The 18,420-nt window shown below is 39.4% G+C and overlaps 1 protein-coding gene and 2 pseudogenes across 3 annotated transcripts; 1 reads left to right on the forward strand and 2 right to left on the reverse strand.

Moving 5' to 3' along the window:
* Nucleotides 1-1,616: 1,616 nt before the first annotated feature.
* Nucleotides 1,617-2,612, reverse strand: LOC308642027 (olfactory receptor 52L1; the record flags this gene model as incomplete). Its single annotated transcript, XM_081280628.1, has 1 exon — nt 1,617-2,612. One exon carries the CDS (start codon nt 2,610-2,612, stop codon nt 1,617-1,619), a length of 996 nt encoding a protein of 331 aa, XP_081136754.1.
* A 7,163-nt stretch (nt 2,613-9,775) lies between these two features.
* LOC308634802 (serine/threonine-protein kinase 38-like) lies at nt 9,776-10,484 on the forward strand (annotated as a pseudogene). The gene has a single exon. The product of its transcript is annotated as a serine/threonine-protein kinase 38-like (transcript).
* A 5,949-nt stretch (nt 10,485-16,433) lies between these two features.
* On the reverse strand, nt 16,434-17,373 carry LOC308642149 (olfactory receptor 52K1-like; annotated as a pseudogene). Its single transcript has one exon. The product of its transcript is annotated as an olfactory receptor 52K1-like (transcript).
* Between the last annotated feature and the right edge of the window lie 1,047 nt (nt 17,374-18,420).

Below are 18,420 nucleotides of genomic sequence, written 5' to 3' on the forward strand. Positions count from 1 at the left end.
ACAATAAAGGGTGGGGGTAGGTAAGGGGAGGAATAGAAATGTAGTAGATTAGACAATGGAGAATGGAGGGAAGGGAAGGGGAATAAGCAGAGGAAATACAGTAGAGTGAATCTGACGTAGTTTTCCCGTGAACATATGTGAAAACAACACACTGAATCCCACCACCATGTAAAGCCATAAGAATGGGACTCTAACAAGAATAAGATATACTTCATTACTGTGTAATTATATAAAAATGGATTCTTCTGTCATGTATAACTAAAAAGAACCAATAAAATAAATAAATAAATAAATAAATGCATACATACTAAAGTAAAAAAATAAATAAAACCTCTTAAGCAAACTGTTGGTTTTATTGGCTTAAAATTTTTTCTAACAAGTACTCTTTTACTATCTAGTATGATCTGCACTGATAACTCCTTCAGTCATCATATTAATCCTTTATGTTTTTCTTTTTCTTTGATAAGTCTTACTAGGAGTATATCAATTTTAATGATCTTTTAAAAAACAACTTTTAAGATTTCTTTATATTTAATTAATAAAATATAAAATGACATTCTCCATTTTTATATTTTATTAATTTCTTCATCTTGTTTAACTTGGGCTTAATTTCTTCTTCTTTCTTCTATATTCTTAAATTGCCAAATTAAATAATTGATTTTAAATACCTATTCTTTCCTAATACAAGCATTAAATGGTGTAAGTTTCCCTCTATTTAGTCTTTAGCTGTACCTCCTCACCTTTTGCTTTTGTCATGATCAATCACTTTAAAATATTTTCTAACTTTTCCTGTAATTTCTTATTTAATACATGGTTATTGAGATGTCCTTTGTTTGTTTGTTTCCAACTATTTAGGGCTTTTCATTGCCATCATGTTGTTATTGGTTTTCAATTTTACATTCTGTGTTGATAAGAGAATATATTCTGTACCATTTTATTGTTTTAAAATTTATTGGTATTTTTGATGACCCAGTACATAAAGTAATGTCCTGGCCCTCCTAGTGGCTTTCAAACTTCCAAGTAACATTATCAGCAGGCACTAAGTTCCCTTGCCCAAAAGTACCTGTCTTGATTTTGTTTGTTTTAAGTAAAATGACACTAGTGTTAGGATGAAGGGTGTTTTCTTAAAAAGTGGCCTTCTCAGCTGCTTTGAAGAGACCTTGCTGCCACCCAGGAGTCCAGTGATTTGGACTCACTGTCAAAGGGTTTGAAGACACTAAAACAGAGCAAAATTGGGGACTTTTCCATTCCCATTCCAGACAGGGTTGCAGGAAAGATGTCATAATCAGAGCTGTCATTTATCTTATTCTGAAATCACTCTGAAAAAAGGAGTAGACAACTGTGGGCACCAGGAGAAAAAAATACATATAACATGTGTGTGTGTGTGTGTGTGTGTGTGTGTGTGTGAAGGAGGGGGAACTATTCATGATCCAGCTATCCAGATACATCCCAATAGAACATGGAGCCAAATGCCTGTGGGGTGTTCTTGGCATGGGGCTAATAGGAGTAGAAGGACTCTTCATTGTAGAGTGGCCTCTATCCATATAATCCATACAACCATGAGTTCTTGGCTGTGCCTGTGGCAGGAACCTCTAAAGAAAGTAACTAGATTAGGTTCAGACCAATCCTTTAACATAGAACACCCTGAGCACTCGCTGGCGGATCTGCCGAGTCTTCACCCCATAGACGAGAGGATTGAGGGCAGGTGGCACAAGGAGGTACAGGGTGGCCAGAAGAACATGGACATGATGGGGTACATGGTGGCCAAAGCGATGAGTGAGGAAGGAGAACATCCCAGGGACATAGAAGACCAAGATGACACAAACATGAGCCCCACATGTGCTAAAGGCCTTGAGTCGAGCCTCACTCCCTGGTACCTTCAGCACTGCCTGGAGGATGAGGGCATAGGAGACACCAATGGCCAGGATATCTAGCCCAACCACCAGAAGTGCCACTGCCAGCCCATAGGCTCTGTTCACTGTGGTTTCTGAACAGGCAAGTTTTACCACAGCCATATGTTCACAATAGGCATGGCCTATGACTGTGGTCTGGCAGAAGATAAGGCTCTGAAGGAGGATGGGGAAGGGGATGAGGAGGATCAATCCACGCACCAGCACTGCCACCCCAATGCGCCCTATGGTCCCTGGATGCAGGATGGTGGAATGGTGCAGAGGATGGCAAATGGCCACATAGCGATCCAGAGCCATGGCCACCAGTACACCTGACTCCATGGAGGAGAAAGCATGAATGAAGAACATCTGGGTCAGGCAGACAACATACCCAATCTCATGAGCATGGACCAGGAGCACAGCAAGGGCTTTGGGTGCAGTAGAGGAGGCCAGGACAAGATCAATGGCAGCTAGCATGGCCAAGAAGAGGTACATGGGTTGGTGCAAGGATTGCTCAGCCCAGATGATGAAGATAATGGTAACGTTGCCCACTAGAGCAAACAAGTAAAGGACACCCAAGGGGAAAGCTATCCAGTGCTGACTCTCTTCTAGACCTGGAATACCTACCAGGAAAAAGGAAGGCTGAGGTAGCCTCCAGCTGGAATTGCTAAGGGCCATCATAAAGAGCTTAGAGAGGGAAAAGGGAAAAGAAACCAACGTCATGATTTTTTTCACTCCTGATATGTTACCACATAGTCCAGCTCTGGCTGCCCTCTGCACCAGAAGAATGAAGTGCCTTGAGCTGCAACACAAGGGAACACAGTTAGAGGCAAGGAAAAATATCCCCTTTCCTGGAGATACGCTTCTTATGGGTGAGACTTGCACATGTCTGAATTAGGATAAATCTAGTTTTACTCAGAGATAAGAATAAACACATGCTGCCTTTAGGGGAGATGCTTACACTTTACCATTCAATTATTTGTATTTCAGAACAGTTCATTTGAAAGATCTCCCCTCATTCATTCTCTGGATGTTAATAAGTCCAACTGTTTCTTTTAAAACTAGTCTCCTTAAGTTTCCACAACATTGGCACTCGACAGTTTTTCCTCCTCTGACCCCAAGTTCACCATCTTCTCCACCTTATTAGAGATTGATTCCAGGGTTCCATCCTCTCTTCCTTTCACGAAATTACACATTATTTCTGAATCACACTCTTTTAACTATTTAAATACTTTCATTTCTTCCAAAATTATGTTTTTAAGTCAAATATCTTTCTGAAACAAAAGATCTTTTTATATTTTCTTTACTGCAGACTATGCACTCAACATATCCAAGATTGGACAAACTTGCCTATCCTTCCCAAATTTTCTCTATGTCTTGTCAATATTTTTGTGAGCTATACCACTATCTACCTTCCCAATTTCATCCAGAAAGTTGGAAACTCTCCTTACTAATTTTCTCCTTCATTCCTTTTGCCCCTTCACCAGTTCCTATTGTCTTATTTTTTTGCATCTCTGATAGCCACTCCTTTTCTCCAACCCCCGAAGTCCCAGCTTTAGCACATACTTCCAACTTCTCTTACCTGGACTTTGTCATTAGGTGTTTCTGCCTTATCTTTGTCTCTCCCCAATCCACTCTCAACCCGGAAGTTAGAGGGTTTTTCCTAAAATGCAGATGTCAGCACATTACTCCAATGGTCAAAATTCTTCATGAATTCCCTGTATGAATAGTCATATTTTTAGGACAAACACATGAAATTTTGAAGATAGTATTTGTGTATTACTTGTGTCTTACATTCAACATGTTCCCAAAAGTTAAATGTTTTGTTTTAGACATTCTAAAACTCCTGGGATTACCACTGGACCATTCTATTTTGTATATTCCCTTCATATATTCCTTCTTCTTCCTTCTTTATCTGAATTGATACTTCCATCCACCAAACTCGAGTCCACTCTCTCCCATCCCTCAGGAAGATTCATTGACTGTGTTAGGTCAATGCCCATTATATTAGGAACTCTAAATTCTATGATAATCCTTCATTCATCTACAATTCTGATTTGTCACTATTATAAAAACCTTCCAAGGGCTGGGGATGTGGCTCAAGCAGTAGCACACTCACCTGGCTTGCGTGTTGCACTGGGGATCATCAGCACCACATAAAAAAAAATAATAAAATGGAGGATGTTGTGTCCACCGAAAACTAAAAAATAAATTCTCTCTCTCTCTCTCTCTCTCTCTCTCTCTCTCTCTCTCAAAATAAATAAATACAAACCTTTCAATATCTTAATGGTTTGTTTCAACAGAAAAGATCATAATTTATTAAACTTGATAATTACAAGTAAGCATGCTGGACACTTCACAATGTAGTAGGATTAATACAAGCTTTGGATTGCACCAAAGGATTCAGGTGCATGCTATGTCCATTTCATATTCTAGGAATGAAATTTTGGCAGGCTACTTAATCTCTCAAAGGCCTCATTTCCTCATTTTATAGTAAGATAAATAAGATAAATTCACAGGTTTATACTAAATATTTATTAAATATTACATGTGAAATCTTGATACATAAATAACTCTAGAAATGATAGTTATTATCATTAGCAGTAATAATAAGGAATGACTTAGTATAAGATCAGATTTCTTTTTTCTTTGTCTCCATGAATCTCTTCCTGTGTTTCAGATTGTTGGCATGTCTGTCTCACATCACAATGCTATAATAACTCAGTCTCAGTCACCCTCCATGTAAACATCAAGTGCCAAATACTTAGGTGTTCTATTTAACCACTTGATTAACCCCTCAAGCACCAACACAAAAATCTGAAACTGCATGTTTGTGTCTACATGTTTGTTTTAAAAGACAGATGGCACTCTGAAATGTTTTTCTGTGTTGAGGGTATATCTATATCTATCTATATATATATAAAATCTAGAATGCCTCAGTTTTTGTGGACTGTGCACCCATAGATCATTCCATGTGCCTTTCCCTAAATCAATAATGATTAAATATTGCCACAAAACTCTGAAAATATCAGCAGTAAAATATGAACTGCCTGGTGAGTATGTATCTCCCTGTCTTTGTTTTTCATCAGAATCAGCTTAAAATAGCAGTGACATTTCTATTGAGACCTCTAGAGGAATCTCATAATTATACAAAAATTCACCTTTCAGGACTTAACATTTCACCCAGTGAGACAGCTGATTGCTTTCTTAGCTACCCTCTTCTGCCACGAGATTAAGGCCATTTCCCGTCATTTAGCTGAGAAGTGAAAGAGCAGCTACACATGTGCAGGGTGCCCTGGCCTTAACACAGGCAGCATCCAAGGAGCACTGAGGCTGAAGCCCACCTGTGGGTACAGGAGAGATGAGAGAAGCTTGTGCTGAGTATAACCTGCCTCCTCTTTGTCCTGGGTGACTCCTGAGCCACAGTAAAAGCCTAGAACTGCTTGTTAAATATTAGCTCTTAAAGTAACAAGAATTGTCTCTATGCTCCTTAGAGGAAAAGCAGAAGGGACTTTATTCCCAGGAACCTGACGGGGAAGATGCACTTAACTCTCTGACCAAGAAGCAAAGCGATCAATGAGCAAAGCACTGATGTTGCTCAGCTCCTACTTGATTTTGTAAATCCAGTGCAAGCAGCCTCTCTTCCATGAGGCTGTCCTCCAGTGCTGGAAGGCAGCAGGATGTGGCTCCTGCACTTTCCCATCACAGTCTCCTCACTGCTTTGTCAGTGCACTGATTACTCCACACTGTAAAACCAGTCAGTGTCAGTCCTTGAGGAGTCGGGGCTATGCCTTCCTTACTGGAGCAGCCCTAGCACAAACTTCAGAAGGGCCTAGAATCTAGTTGGTACTCAGGAATGTTGGTGAAATAAACACTCACATGACTAAATTAAAGAATAAATGAATAAGAACATGAGTGTCTTAAAGGAACTGAGAATTGTGGGAACCTGGCATAAGGGATAAGGATGATGTAACAGACAGTGGAGCATCTCTTGAGCAGGGAGGGGGCTAAGCCTCAGTGTTCTTCATGCTAAGAGATACTCTGGGAGCTTTGTGACAGAACCAGCCTTGCTGAACCTCTCTACCTTGAGAGGCCAGGGAGGAGTCCCAGATGTGTGTCAGATATGAGGGAATTCCTTTGATCATGAGGGATCACTACTGTCACTAAGCAGAAAGTCTCTTCTCTGATGTGACCTGACCCTTCTCCTTAATTCTCTTCTTTTTAAAAAATTTTTAAATTGATTTTTTAAAAATAAATGACAGCAGTTTGCATACAAGTCTTATTAAACATATACAGAACAATTTTTCATATCTCTGGTTGTATATAAAGTATATTCACACCAATTCATGTCTTCATACATGTACTTTGGATAATGATGTCTATCATATTCCACCATCCTTGCTAATCTCCTGCCCCCTCCCTTACCTTCCCACTCCTCTGTCCTATCTAGAGTTCATCTATTCCTTCCATGCTCCCCATCTCTACCCCACTATGAATCAGCCTCCTTATATCAGAGAAAACATTCGGCATTTGTTTTTTGGGGATTGGCTAACTTCACTTAGCATTATCTTCTCCAACACCATCCATTTACATGCAAATGCCATTTTATTCTCTTTTATTGCTGAGTAATATTCCATTGTGTATATATGCCACATTTTGTTAATCCATTCATCTACTGAAGAGCATCTAGGTTGGCTCCACAGTTTAGCTATGGTGAATTGTGCTGCTATAAACATTGATGTGGCTGTGTCCCACAGAGGCCTGGACTCCATGAGAGTGAGAAAGAGGGAGAGACAAAACCATGCATAGCTATTGGAGGAGGGCACAGAAGCAGAGTGTCCATGATACTGGCCTAATAAGAAAGGAAGATAATAAATGTCAAGCATTGGGAGGTAGAGCTCCAGAGAACAGACCTGAGACACACAAGTAATTGATACACCATGCCTGACAGTGCACTGTGCCATGGTCTCTGGGATGTCCTTGAAAATGCACATTTTAGTCTGAAGTCAGGCTTGAGAGAGACTCAGCAGCACAGAGAGAACTGAGAAAAGACAAAATGCCCAGACTCGGAAAACTTATACTACAGCCTTCCCTGCTCAGCTCCAGGGATTCCCAGATTCCCATGAAGTCCTTCTGCACTAGCTGGGCACCAACAATGAGGATCGGGTATTTTGTTCAGAAGGCTTCACTGCAGTCTCTGACACTCAAGGGAAACCCAAAGACCTCACTCAAGGTCTGTGCAGTTAAAGTTTCCCAAAGTTAGGAAACATGAGTTCTAGACCTGGCAAGACTAGCACGGATTATGTCCTCCTGCAGTATATGTGCTGGTGAGAATGCCAACCCAAGACCATGCTGAATGCCCCATGACTGCCTCAGGCTGACCCCAAAGGTTTGATGACATCTATAGGCATCTGTCAACCTACAGGTTGGCTTGCAGCAATGTGTCCTCCTCTGATCTCTCTTTTTGTGCTTGACTCTCCCTGTCAGTGCCCAGGTCAGACCTGGGAAAACAACTATTCTGTCTCAGGAGGAAATAAAACTAAGAGATGCTAAACCAGAGGCACTGGGAGACTCAGCACCACGCTAACCAGGCCAAGAAATGACCCCATCACAAGGGCTCTGAGAACAACAAAAGTTCTCAACAGTCTGCCCCTCAAATGATAAGCCCCAAGTCTGACCTCATTTTCCCCACCTGAAATCCCATGGACTGTCTCATGGCTGGTTCTCTCACTTTTACCTTGAGAGTCCATTCTTGATGTTTACCCAAGGCAGGGACGGTGACTGTGGACAGAGCACTGGGAAGGTAGGGTGTTATTACCAATCCCAGGTCCCAGAGGGCTCCAGACACACCTGGACAAAACCAAAGCTGGCGTGAAGATTGGCAGGAGGCTCCTGAAGCTAAGGATACTGCCCTCAGGGATGGGTGGTTAGGCAGAGAGGCAGAGTAGGTAGTGGCACCCATACCTAAATAGGGGATCACCTCTGTCCACTGTTAATTATGACCCCTGCATCATCCTGCACATCCTGAAGGCTGGGCTAGAAAACCTCCTGTTCAGTGACCTGGGAAATTCCAAAGTGCTCTGGAGTTCAGACTTCTCATTGTCACAGAATAATCTGGGACCCCAGTAAATTGTTTAATGGATACTGTGTTTCAGTGCACCTGTTCTCCAGGACTTAGGAGTGTTGACTGCTGGAAATTCATAATTAAGTCACTTTTAAAAAACTTTTTTTATTTGTTCTAATTAGTTATACATGATAGAATTTTTTGACACATCATACATAAATGGAGTATAACTTCTCATTCTTCTGGTTGTACATGATATAGAATCACATTGGTAATGTAATCACATATCCACGGAGTATAATAATGTCCTATTCATTCTACTATCCTTCTTACTCCCAATCCCTTCTCCTCCCTTCACTCCATCCTATCTAATCCAAAGTATTCTTCTCTAGCCCACCCCCCCCTGCTTTATGGTGATTTAGCATTCACATATCAGAGAAAACATTCATCCTTTGCTTCTTTGGGATTGTTTTATTTTGCTTAACATGACATTCTCCAGTTCTATCCATTTACCTGCAAATGCCATAATTTAATTCTTCTTTAAGGCTGAGTAATATATTATATATATATATATATATATATATATATCAGTTTCTTTTTTAATATTTATTTTTTATTGTAGTTTGACACAATACCTTTGTTGCACTTATTTATTTTTATGTGGTGCTGAGGATCGAACCCAGGGTCTCCTAGATGCGAGGCAAGCACTGTACTGCTGAGCCACAACCCCACCACAGTTTCTTTACCCATTCATCTGTTGAATGACACCTAGGTTAGTTCCATAGTGTAGCTATTGTGAATTGGGCTGCTATAAACATTGATGTGGCTATGTCACTGTGGTATGCTGTTTTTAAGTCCTTTGGGTATAAACTGAAGAGTGGGATAACTGGGTCAAATGGTGGTTCCATTCCCAGTTTTCTGAAGAATCTCCAATCCATTTTCCATAGTGGTTGCACCAATTTACAGTTCCACCAGCAATGTTATGATGTACCTTTTCCCATACATCCTCACCAACATGTACTTTACTGTTGCTTGTATTCTTGCTAATTGCTAGTCTGATTGTAGTAAGATGAAATCTCAGTGTAGTTCTGATTTGCATTTCTCTAATTGCTAGAGTTGCTGAACATTTTTTCATATAATTGTTGACTGATTATATTTCTTCTTCTGTAAAGTGTCTGTTCAGTCTCTTAGCCTACTTATTGTTTAGGTTATTTGGTTTTGGGGTGCTAAGTTTTTTCTTGATTAGAATTGTTTGATTTTTATCAAATTTTAGCTGTATTATTTCTTCTCTATTTTATATATTTCTGCTCCTACTATTATTTTTTTCTTCCTGCTACATAATTTGAAAATCATTTGTTATTCTAGCTTCTTTCTGATACAAGTACTTTAAGTTATAAACACTAATCTAAGTACTGTTTCATCCCAGAGATCATGATATTTTAAGCTTTTATTATCACTTAGTTTAAAGTACTTTTTATTTATTTTTCTTTTATTTTCTTCCTTGACCTCTGAGATATTTATAAGTGTGCCATTTAATTTTGAAATAGTTGACATGTGGAGATGGGGTTCTATATATCTTAAGGTTATTGAATTCTAACGTAATAAATCATGCAGGAAATAGATTCTGCATGATTTCAAAAAATTTTAAAAAGTAATAGAAATACTTTTAATATTGATTGTATTGGTTACATACATGTTGAAACTGACAAAATTGCATACTTCATATATTTGTATTTATTGTATTCCAATTTTACCTCAACAAACCTATGGAAAAAAAATTTTTTTAAAAAAATAAAGTACATGAATACTGGGGGAATAAAAAAAAGCCACTCTGACCAAAGAGAAAACTAAGTTTTATATAGCAGAAACTAGCCATAGACTCTATTCACCAACTTGGATTCATCCACAGAGACATCAAACCAGACAACCTTCTCTTGGACACTAAGGGCCATGTGAAACTTTCTGCCTTTGCACAGGACTGAAAAAAGTACATTGGACAGAAATTTATAGGAATCTGAACCATAGTCCCCCCGAGTGGTTTCACTTTCCAGAATCTGAACTCCAAAAGGAATGCAGAAACCTGGGAAAGAAACAGATGGCAACTAGCCTTCTCCACAGTAGGCACTCCTGAGCACATTGCTCCAGAGGTATTCATGCAGACCAGGTACAACAAATTCTGTGGTTGGTGGCCACTTGAAGTGATCATGTATGAGATGCTCATCAGCTACCCACCTTTCTGAGGCCCCTTAAAAGACATGTAAGAAGGTGATGAACTGGAAAGAAATTTTGATTTTTACCTCCGGAAGTTCCCATCTCTGAGAAAGCCAAGGATCCAATTTTGAGATTCTGCTATGAATGGGAACATAGAATTGAGCCTTTGGAGTTGAGGAAATAAAAAGTTATTCTTTTTTTTTTGAAGGTGTTGACTGGGAACATATCAAGGAGATGCTGCAATATCTATTGAAATTTAAAGCATTGTTGATGTATCAAACTTTGATCAATTTCCAGAATCTGATATTCTTTTTTTTTAAAGAGAGAGACAGAGAGAGAGAGACAGAGAGAGAGAGAGAGAGAGAGAGAGAGAGAGAGAGAGAGAGAGAGGGAGAATTTTAATATTTATTTTTTAGTTACCGGCGGTCACAACATCTTTATTTGTATGTGGTGCTGAGGATCGAACCCGGGCCACACGCATGCCAGGCGAGCGCGCTACCGCTTGAGCCACATCCCCAGCCCAGAATCTGATATTCTTAAGCCAACAGTGGCTTCAAGTAATCACCCTGAGACTGATGACAAGAAAAAGACTGGATCTTCATCAATTACACATACAAGTGATTAGAGGGCCTAATTGAAAAGTGGGGGGAGGTAGGGGATGGGGAGATACCTTCCTACATGAAAGCAGCAAAATAGGACCCTTGTCACGGAATCCTGAGAGGAGCAGAATTCTTTGTATAACATCAGAGTTTTCCTCTTACGCTTTTCCAAGAAGTTTATGGAACCCATCAATATGTCATTAGTAAAGTTTCCTGAAATGTGATAGTAAGTGGATTTTCTTCCACAATACATCTGAAATCTGAAAGAACAATGACAGCCAATTCTACTACATTGGCCATAAACAGCTGTCTTGCTTCTTTAGATTTTAACACAAGGTGCCTTCTCTGTGGCAGTTCTGCCACCTTCAGATGATTTTTGCTGCATCAGAAAAATATGGAGGTTCCACTTTAATGCATTACTCATTTTTGGTTTTAAGTTTTGATAACTATTAAAGCCTCATTTGCACCTGGATGGTAACTTTGCCTGATGTAGAGCATCATGGCCAAGCTCCAGCGGGGAGACTGGTTTCTTCAGTCTCAAGGTTGCAAAGGTCAGCTTCAAAAGGGAAGTACATCCCAGTGAAACTGCTTGCATTTTAACATCTTAGATGAAGAAAAAAAAGAATGTTAGGGAAGTTTTAATCTGGATGAAAGTAGTGTGTTTATCCCTTAATTTTTCATTCATAGTCTGTGACAGGAAGTAAATGAGATTATTTTGTGCAACTCTGTAGTTCCTTTGTATTGCCAAATAGTTGGTTAATACATGAGTGTGTTTTGCAAGAGTGTGTGGGAAGCAGGGTAGCAGTAGCTTCTGTGGGTTTGGGAGTGGCAGGGCATGGTTTGTTGTAGGGAAAAATGCCCACATTTTAATTTTCAAACTTCTAAATAAACTGTGAGAGCAGCCAAAAAAAGTAAAATAAAATAAATAAAACGGATTGGGGATGTTGCTCAGTGGTAAAGCACCCTTGAGTTCCATAATTAATGCATACACACACAAATACAAACACACGAATAATACAAAGACCTAACTCACTTTATTCAATCTTAACAACACTGAAGGGTCAGCCCAGCTCAAGAGGCCCCACTGGGTTAGCTGAGGCATCTGGGAGAATGAGATCACAGTTCAGCTTTTTTCTCTGTAGTTCTGCTTCTCTCAATCTTTGACAGGTGTCATTCCAATATACATACTTCACAATGAACTTCCTTTGTATAAAAGTAAGTTTCAGGGTCTGTTTCTTGGGAATCAAATCTAAGAAATATGCTCCCTGCATCAGAAGTACTTTGCTGTTTCTTTGCAGGATTGTGACACACTCACAGACATCAACCTCCTTGCCATAGCAAGAGTGGGATAAATAGGGCTTCTCAAACAGTCCAACCCAGGAAATTCCCAACAAAATGTGCTGAATCCTCCTCATATTTCCCCATCACCAAGAACTTCTCTTGGTCCCACCTCTGAAGTAGCTACCACATCAGCCTTCACTTCAAGAAGAGTGGCTACCCTCTCCTTGGGAACAGTGCATAAGCCTTTCATTCATTCAGTCAACAAGTATTTCATTCACAGCTGATAGAAAGCCTCATTCATTCATTCAATAAATACAGATTTTCTATGACTTAAAATTGTTCAATATTACAATGGTGCAAAAAATGCTAAGGATTCGGTAGAAACCATATGATTTTTAAAATTTTGATCTTCACCAAGCGGCAATACATGATAGAATACTCTCTAATGATGTTGGTAACAACAACTGGGAACTTACTGAAGTTCCCAGTCAGCCACACAATTACAGAAGAAAAAAGGCTTTTATTTTACAGTGTACTGTGTTTCTAGGCTTGGATTTTCAAAAGGTTTGGTGTATTAAATGTCTTTGATGGCTGGCATGGTGGTGCATGTCTATAATCCTAGGGATTTATGAGACTGAGGCAAGAGAATCGCAAGTTCAACAACATATTGAGACCCTGCCTCAAAATAAAAAATAAAAAGGGGTGGGGATGTACAGTTCAGTGGTAGAGTGCCCCTGGGTTCAATCCCAATTACTGGAAAAAAAATCCTTGACTTTATGTTTTCAACTTGTGATGTGATCCCATCGTAAATCAAAGATCATCTGTAATAAATATCTACCAACTCCAGGTACTCTACTAGATGTTAGAAAAAGTAAACAATATGATAAAACAGTGATAAAATGATAAAAGTGTTACTAGATGATATATATTAAGTACATGATCACATAAATAATTAATAACAGTTATAAGTATTAGAAATTAAGCCTACTGTGTGTTAAAAGCATATACTAGGTAGACTTTTCCAGTCTGCAGAGCTCAGAAAAGACCTCCCTAATTCAAGTCAGCAACCAGAAGTACTGATTAAAGTGAAAGAGGGTGTGGAGTAGGTTGAGGGTACAAAATCCATATGGCAAGAAGAGAGAGAATTTGATATTTTCAAAGAATTGAAATAATTTTTTTAAATTCAGGATTATAGTACTCAGGAACTTAGACTAGAGTATAAGCTGGAACCTGTGCATGCAGGGTCTTTTAGGCCATGTTAAAGAGCTATGGAAAGTCATGATGGATTTTAAGCAAATGACTGAGACATGAACAGACTCTCATTAATAAAACATCATCCTAAGAGAACAGGTAGGAAGGAGTGAAACAAAGTTGGAAATCTGTTGGGAAGCAAATGCAGAATTCTCTAGAGACATTTAAGGACATATCATGGGAATAGGAAGATGAATTGGGGAACTTTGGGGATAAAGAAATCAGGGACATAAAAAGCCAGAGCAGTCAATGGGTCATCCACATGAATATTGATGTCTCCCACAGGGATCAAAACACAGATTTTTGACCATGTCATCATTTAAGGAAGAAGAGTAATGATGAGAGATAAAAATTAACTGGGAGTAGTAGAAGATAATATACATGAATGACATGAATATCGAAGAAGTACCCCATCTGTGCTTATTTGTTTGCTTGTCTGGTTTATGGGAAAGAACTAAAAATTATATTGGGAACAAGCACACTAAACACTTCCACCAAACAGAGATAGAAAAGAAATATGAGAAAACAAGTGGTTCCTGCTGAATAGGAGATATGACATTTCATTAGACATAAAATGGGAATAATCATGACACCAGCTCTGCATTTTGTGAACATCAGAGAGTATGTGTGCAAAGTTTTTATCTCAAGGACTCAAGGTACCATGGAGTAAGAGCTGAAACTCAAGTAACCCTTATTAACAAGATTTTTCACTAATACAACATATTCAAAGTAGAATTGTTCAAAATTATTTTTCTCAAAGCACTTGAAGTCCTCTAAGCCCCTTGGTGGTAGCCATCACTCAATCCTCCACCCATCTAAAGAAGGCTTCTCTGCAATCCTGTGGCTGGTCCACCTCTCCTGCAGATCTTTGTTCCACTCTGTCCCTTGGAACAGCTACAAGGACAAACTGGGTCTCTACTTGTTGCCTTTAAGAGCCATCTTCTTACTAATAATCTCAAAGACTAATATTTAAAGAAGAAAATAAGGACGTAGTGTATGGCATAAAGCAGAAACTAGTTAAGAGAAATATTTGAGGCAAACCTCTGCTTCCTGGAACAGGAAGTTTATCCCTAACCCTCTGACTACCCATCTATCAATGCAAGCCCCTGCTCTTCTTAACCTTGGTCATACATAGCATCCGTTTAACCCAACCCAGTCCATACCCGACTCCTGCCACTCACCCTCCAATGAGGACTGTTCTCTATGATTTAGAACCAATATGACTTGGAACCAGTCTCTCTCAGAGCAATACCACATTTTATCATACTTTCTGCATTTTCAATTTCATCTCACCATCACACTGAAAGCATGGTAAATACTCAAGATGTGAAAGGTCATAATTAAGAAAAGAAGAAAGGGGAGCAAAAGAAAAAAGAAGGAAGACAAATGCCATTTTTTTTCCTGTTTGTCCTATGCTCGTGCACAACAATGACTCTGTCTTAAAACAGTATTCATGTCCTTCAGTGCCTCTGCACAGTGTAAAAAATAACCACCATTTGAAATTACAACCATTGACAAGGCTAAGTTAAGGAGATGTCAGTCTTGATGATGATAGTGAAGAAAGTAGTATTTGTGATGTGATTGTGATGACAATGGTTCATTCCATTTCTTCAAAAAAAATATACTGAATGCCTACTGATATGGAAACTTGTGTATTCATTTATTCAAAAACGCACATAATGTTAATGTGACTAATGAAGAAATACACTAGGGCCTAGATAAGATCTTTTTATTAATCAAACATTTATTAAGAGCATATCACATGCAAGAATACAATAGAAATCATGTTCTACTGGGGATGCAGGACAGAGATCATTATATTTACACATATATACACCTTTATACATTATATACACATACACATTTATATGTATATATAATGACATATAAGTATGTGTATTACATGTATAGCATAACATTATAATGATATATATAGTTTAGATTACTTAATGTATTATATATATCATTATATATTTATATATAATTATAAATTGAAAGATACATACACTGTACTCTGAGGTGAGAAAATGAGTGACTTGATGTAGTTAGAAAAATTTCCTCCAAGGAGTTGAGGCTGGAACTGAAGTTCAAGATGAGTAGAAGTGATGAGGATAGAACAAGGAGTTGTATTTCCATGAGGAGGAGCTGGGATAACCCTCGCTAGAGGGAACATACACATTTGAGGAACCTGAAGAAGGGAACTTGTGTAATTAGGAAGGTATAACACTCAGACAACACTATAAATTTCACAGATATGTACAATTTTAAGAACACATGAAAACACAGTAAAGTGGGTGCCAATGGTAGGGACTAGGAAGAGAATGAGAAGAGTTAGAAATGAAAACAAAAAATAAGAAACAGAACAAGAATTTTAAAAATTATTATTGTGTGCAATAAACTTAGAGCATACTTAACTCAAGTCTCTGCTCTTGAGACTAAAATTGAAGAAATAAAATAATAATTACCATTTCTTCCAAGAAGTAAAAGTATATAATATTATAGGAGTCATTGAGGTCATCTATCCATAGACTGAGAAAGTACATAGAATAAAGAAACCAAGCTTTATCTGCAATTCTGGAGTTAGATAACATATGAGTATTTTAAAGTATTTTTTCTCATAAACTTGAACTCTAAAATATCCATAAATTGGCATTTCTCTTTATCTAATGCCAAAGTTTCTCTGGTAACAAGGACCTATCCACTCCCATGCACAGGTTGTGTGAGTGCCGTGTGACAGAAGGTGCCCTGTTTGTTTCAATGCCCAAAATAGGTATCCAGTTCCTCTCTCCCTGAACCCCTCAGTCACTTGAATCTCGATCCATCAAAGTCCTGTTTCTTAGTTACTTGATGTATTTGTATTATCAGCACAAATAAACTATAAGCTTTTGGATAAAAATGGTATCCGAAAATTACTTGCTTAATAATTAGTTGAGATATAACAGCCCTTCTTAGTCTTTTTCCCTAATAGCTGAACATCACAGAATCCAGAAGTTATTTTGCAATTTACAGCCTCTAAAGATAACTTTATTTCTTTTATCTTCACTGTCCCCACCAGACAAGTATACCTGAGCTGTGAGGCTTCTGCCCCATGGGAGAGGGCCACTCTGGCCCCTGATGTTCAGCTGATGAAAATTATACTCAAGTGGGATCAATCTGTTTGGAGCCTAGAATTGTGAACAGCCGCTCCCAGATCTGCTTGGTTTTAACCCCATAGACAATGGGATCCAATGCAGGAGGAAAGAGCAAGTAAAGATTAGCAAGGATGACCTTGGCAGCAGAGGCTGTGGGTGGCCCAAAGCGCTGCATGACCACAGAAAGAAAGCCTGGTCCATAAAAGAAGATGACACAGACGTGAGCTGTGCACGTGCTGCCTGCTTTTGCACGTGCCTCAGGTGAAGGAATATGCATCACAGTCTTCACAATCTGCCCATAGGAGTAGGCAATAAAGGCCACATCCCGACACCAAGAAAGACTGCCACGGTAAAAGCATAGAGGTTGTCCAAAGTGGTGGCCCCACAGGCCAGCTTTACCACTGCCATATGTTCACAGTAGGTATAGGCAATCGTGTGCGAGCCACAGTAGGGCAGTCGACGAGCCAAGCTTGGAAAGAAGATGGTCAACCCCACACCTCGAAGCACCACCAGGCCCCCAATCTTGGTGACAACAACTGGGGTCAGGATGGTTGCATAATGCAGTGGATTACAGATAGCCACAAAGCGGTTGAAAGCCATGGCCACGAGCACCCCTGACTCCATGGCAGAGAATGCATGGATGACAAACATCTGGGAAAGGCAGGAGTAGGAGCTGATGGCTGTAGCATCAAACCAAAATATAGCCAGCATCTTGGGCAGAGTGGAAGGGAGAGGACCAGGTCAACAAAAGACAGCATGGCCAGAAACAAAAACATGGGCTGGTGAAGACTGTGCTCTGTCCAGATGAGAAAAAGCAGGATGCCATTCCCAGTCAGTGCCAAGAAAAACATGAAACAGAAAGGAAGTGAGATCCAAATGTGGGCAGCAGTCAGTCCTGGGATGCCAACCAAGAAAAAGGTATGTGGGAAGAGATGAGAGTTGTTGGAAAGAATCACGGCCATCATCCCACATGGAAGAACAAAGGGCCTCTGCAAAGAAAAGCAGGCAGATGAGACACAATAATGGGGAAATTGGGAACTCGAGACACATGGTCTCATTACACCACCAACCACCACCACATCAATTTCCCCAATCATTCTCAGGGGGAAAGTAAAAAATAATTTTCAGTTCAGTCAATATTTCTGCAAAATCTTCAAACACAGAAGAGGCAAGTTGGTAGGCAATACATTGAACAGGAAGTTCAGAAACCAGTTTCCAGGTTACATATCCCACAACAATCCATATATTTTAAGGGGATGCCCAGGAATTGTTGAATAAAAATTATTCCCATGAAATTCATATTCCCAAATTCTGCATGCTTGTGTTTGATTTAATCAGCACTGACCTCAGCTGATCCTCTGGCCTTATTCTACTAAATTTCATCTGAAACCACCAAAAATCTGACATTAGAAAATACCTTAGTTTAGAGACATCCTACTCCTCCAAACTTCACTTGAATACCAAGACTAACGAATAACATGCTCCCTGATGACTCCAACATTGATCGGCTCTTCCTTGCTTCTCTTTCCAATATTACCATGTCTGTCTGACTCTAAAACCTCCCATGTTTTCCCCTCCTTCAAGGTGATATTGTACTGGAGTTGACACAAAGCTTATCATTGTGGTGACCTTCAGGAAACAGAGGCTCTTGGTAACAACAGCACCACGACAGCCAAAGAATTCTGGATCACAGTCACCTTCATGAGAACAGGAAAGAAAACTGGCAGATGTGCCTTCCTCTCTTCTCTTCAGGTTTTCACACTAAGAGTTTACATTATTCATATCCCCAGGATATGCCACGTTCAATACATCATTTTATGGGTTAGAAAACTGAGATCTGGAAAGAAGTAAATTACCCAGCATCATGGCTTTGTATGAGTGAACCAGACCACTGCTCACATCTACTGGCCTCCAACCTAGATGACAGCACCCTATCATGGTGTAATCAAGGGCTCCTGTATGCCTCCAAGCCCCTCAGCCATAGAGGGTAAAAC

This window comes from Spermophilus citellus (assembly GCF_964194105.1).
Source record: "Spermophilus citellus genome assembly, chromosome: 2".
Classification (NCBI taxonomy): Eukaryota; Metazoa; Chordata; class Mammalia; order Rodentia; family Sciuridae; genus Spermophilus; species Spermophilus citellus.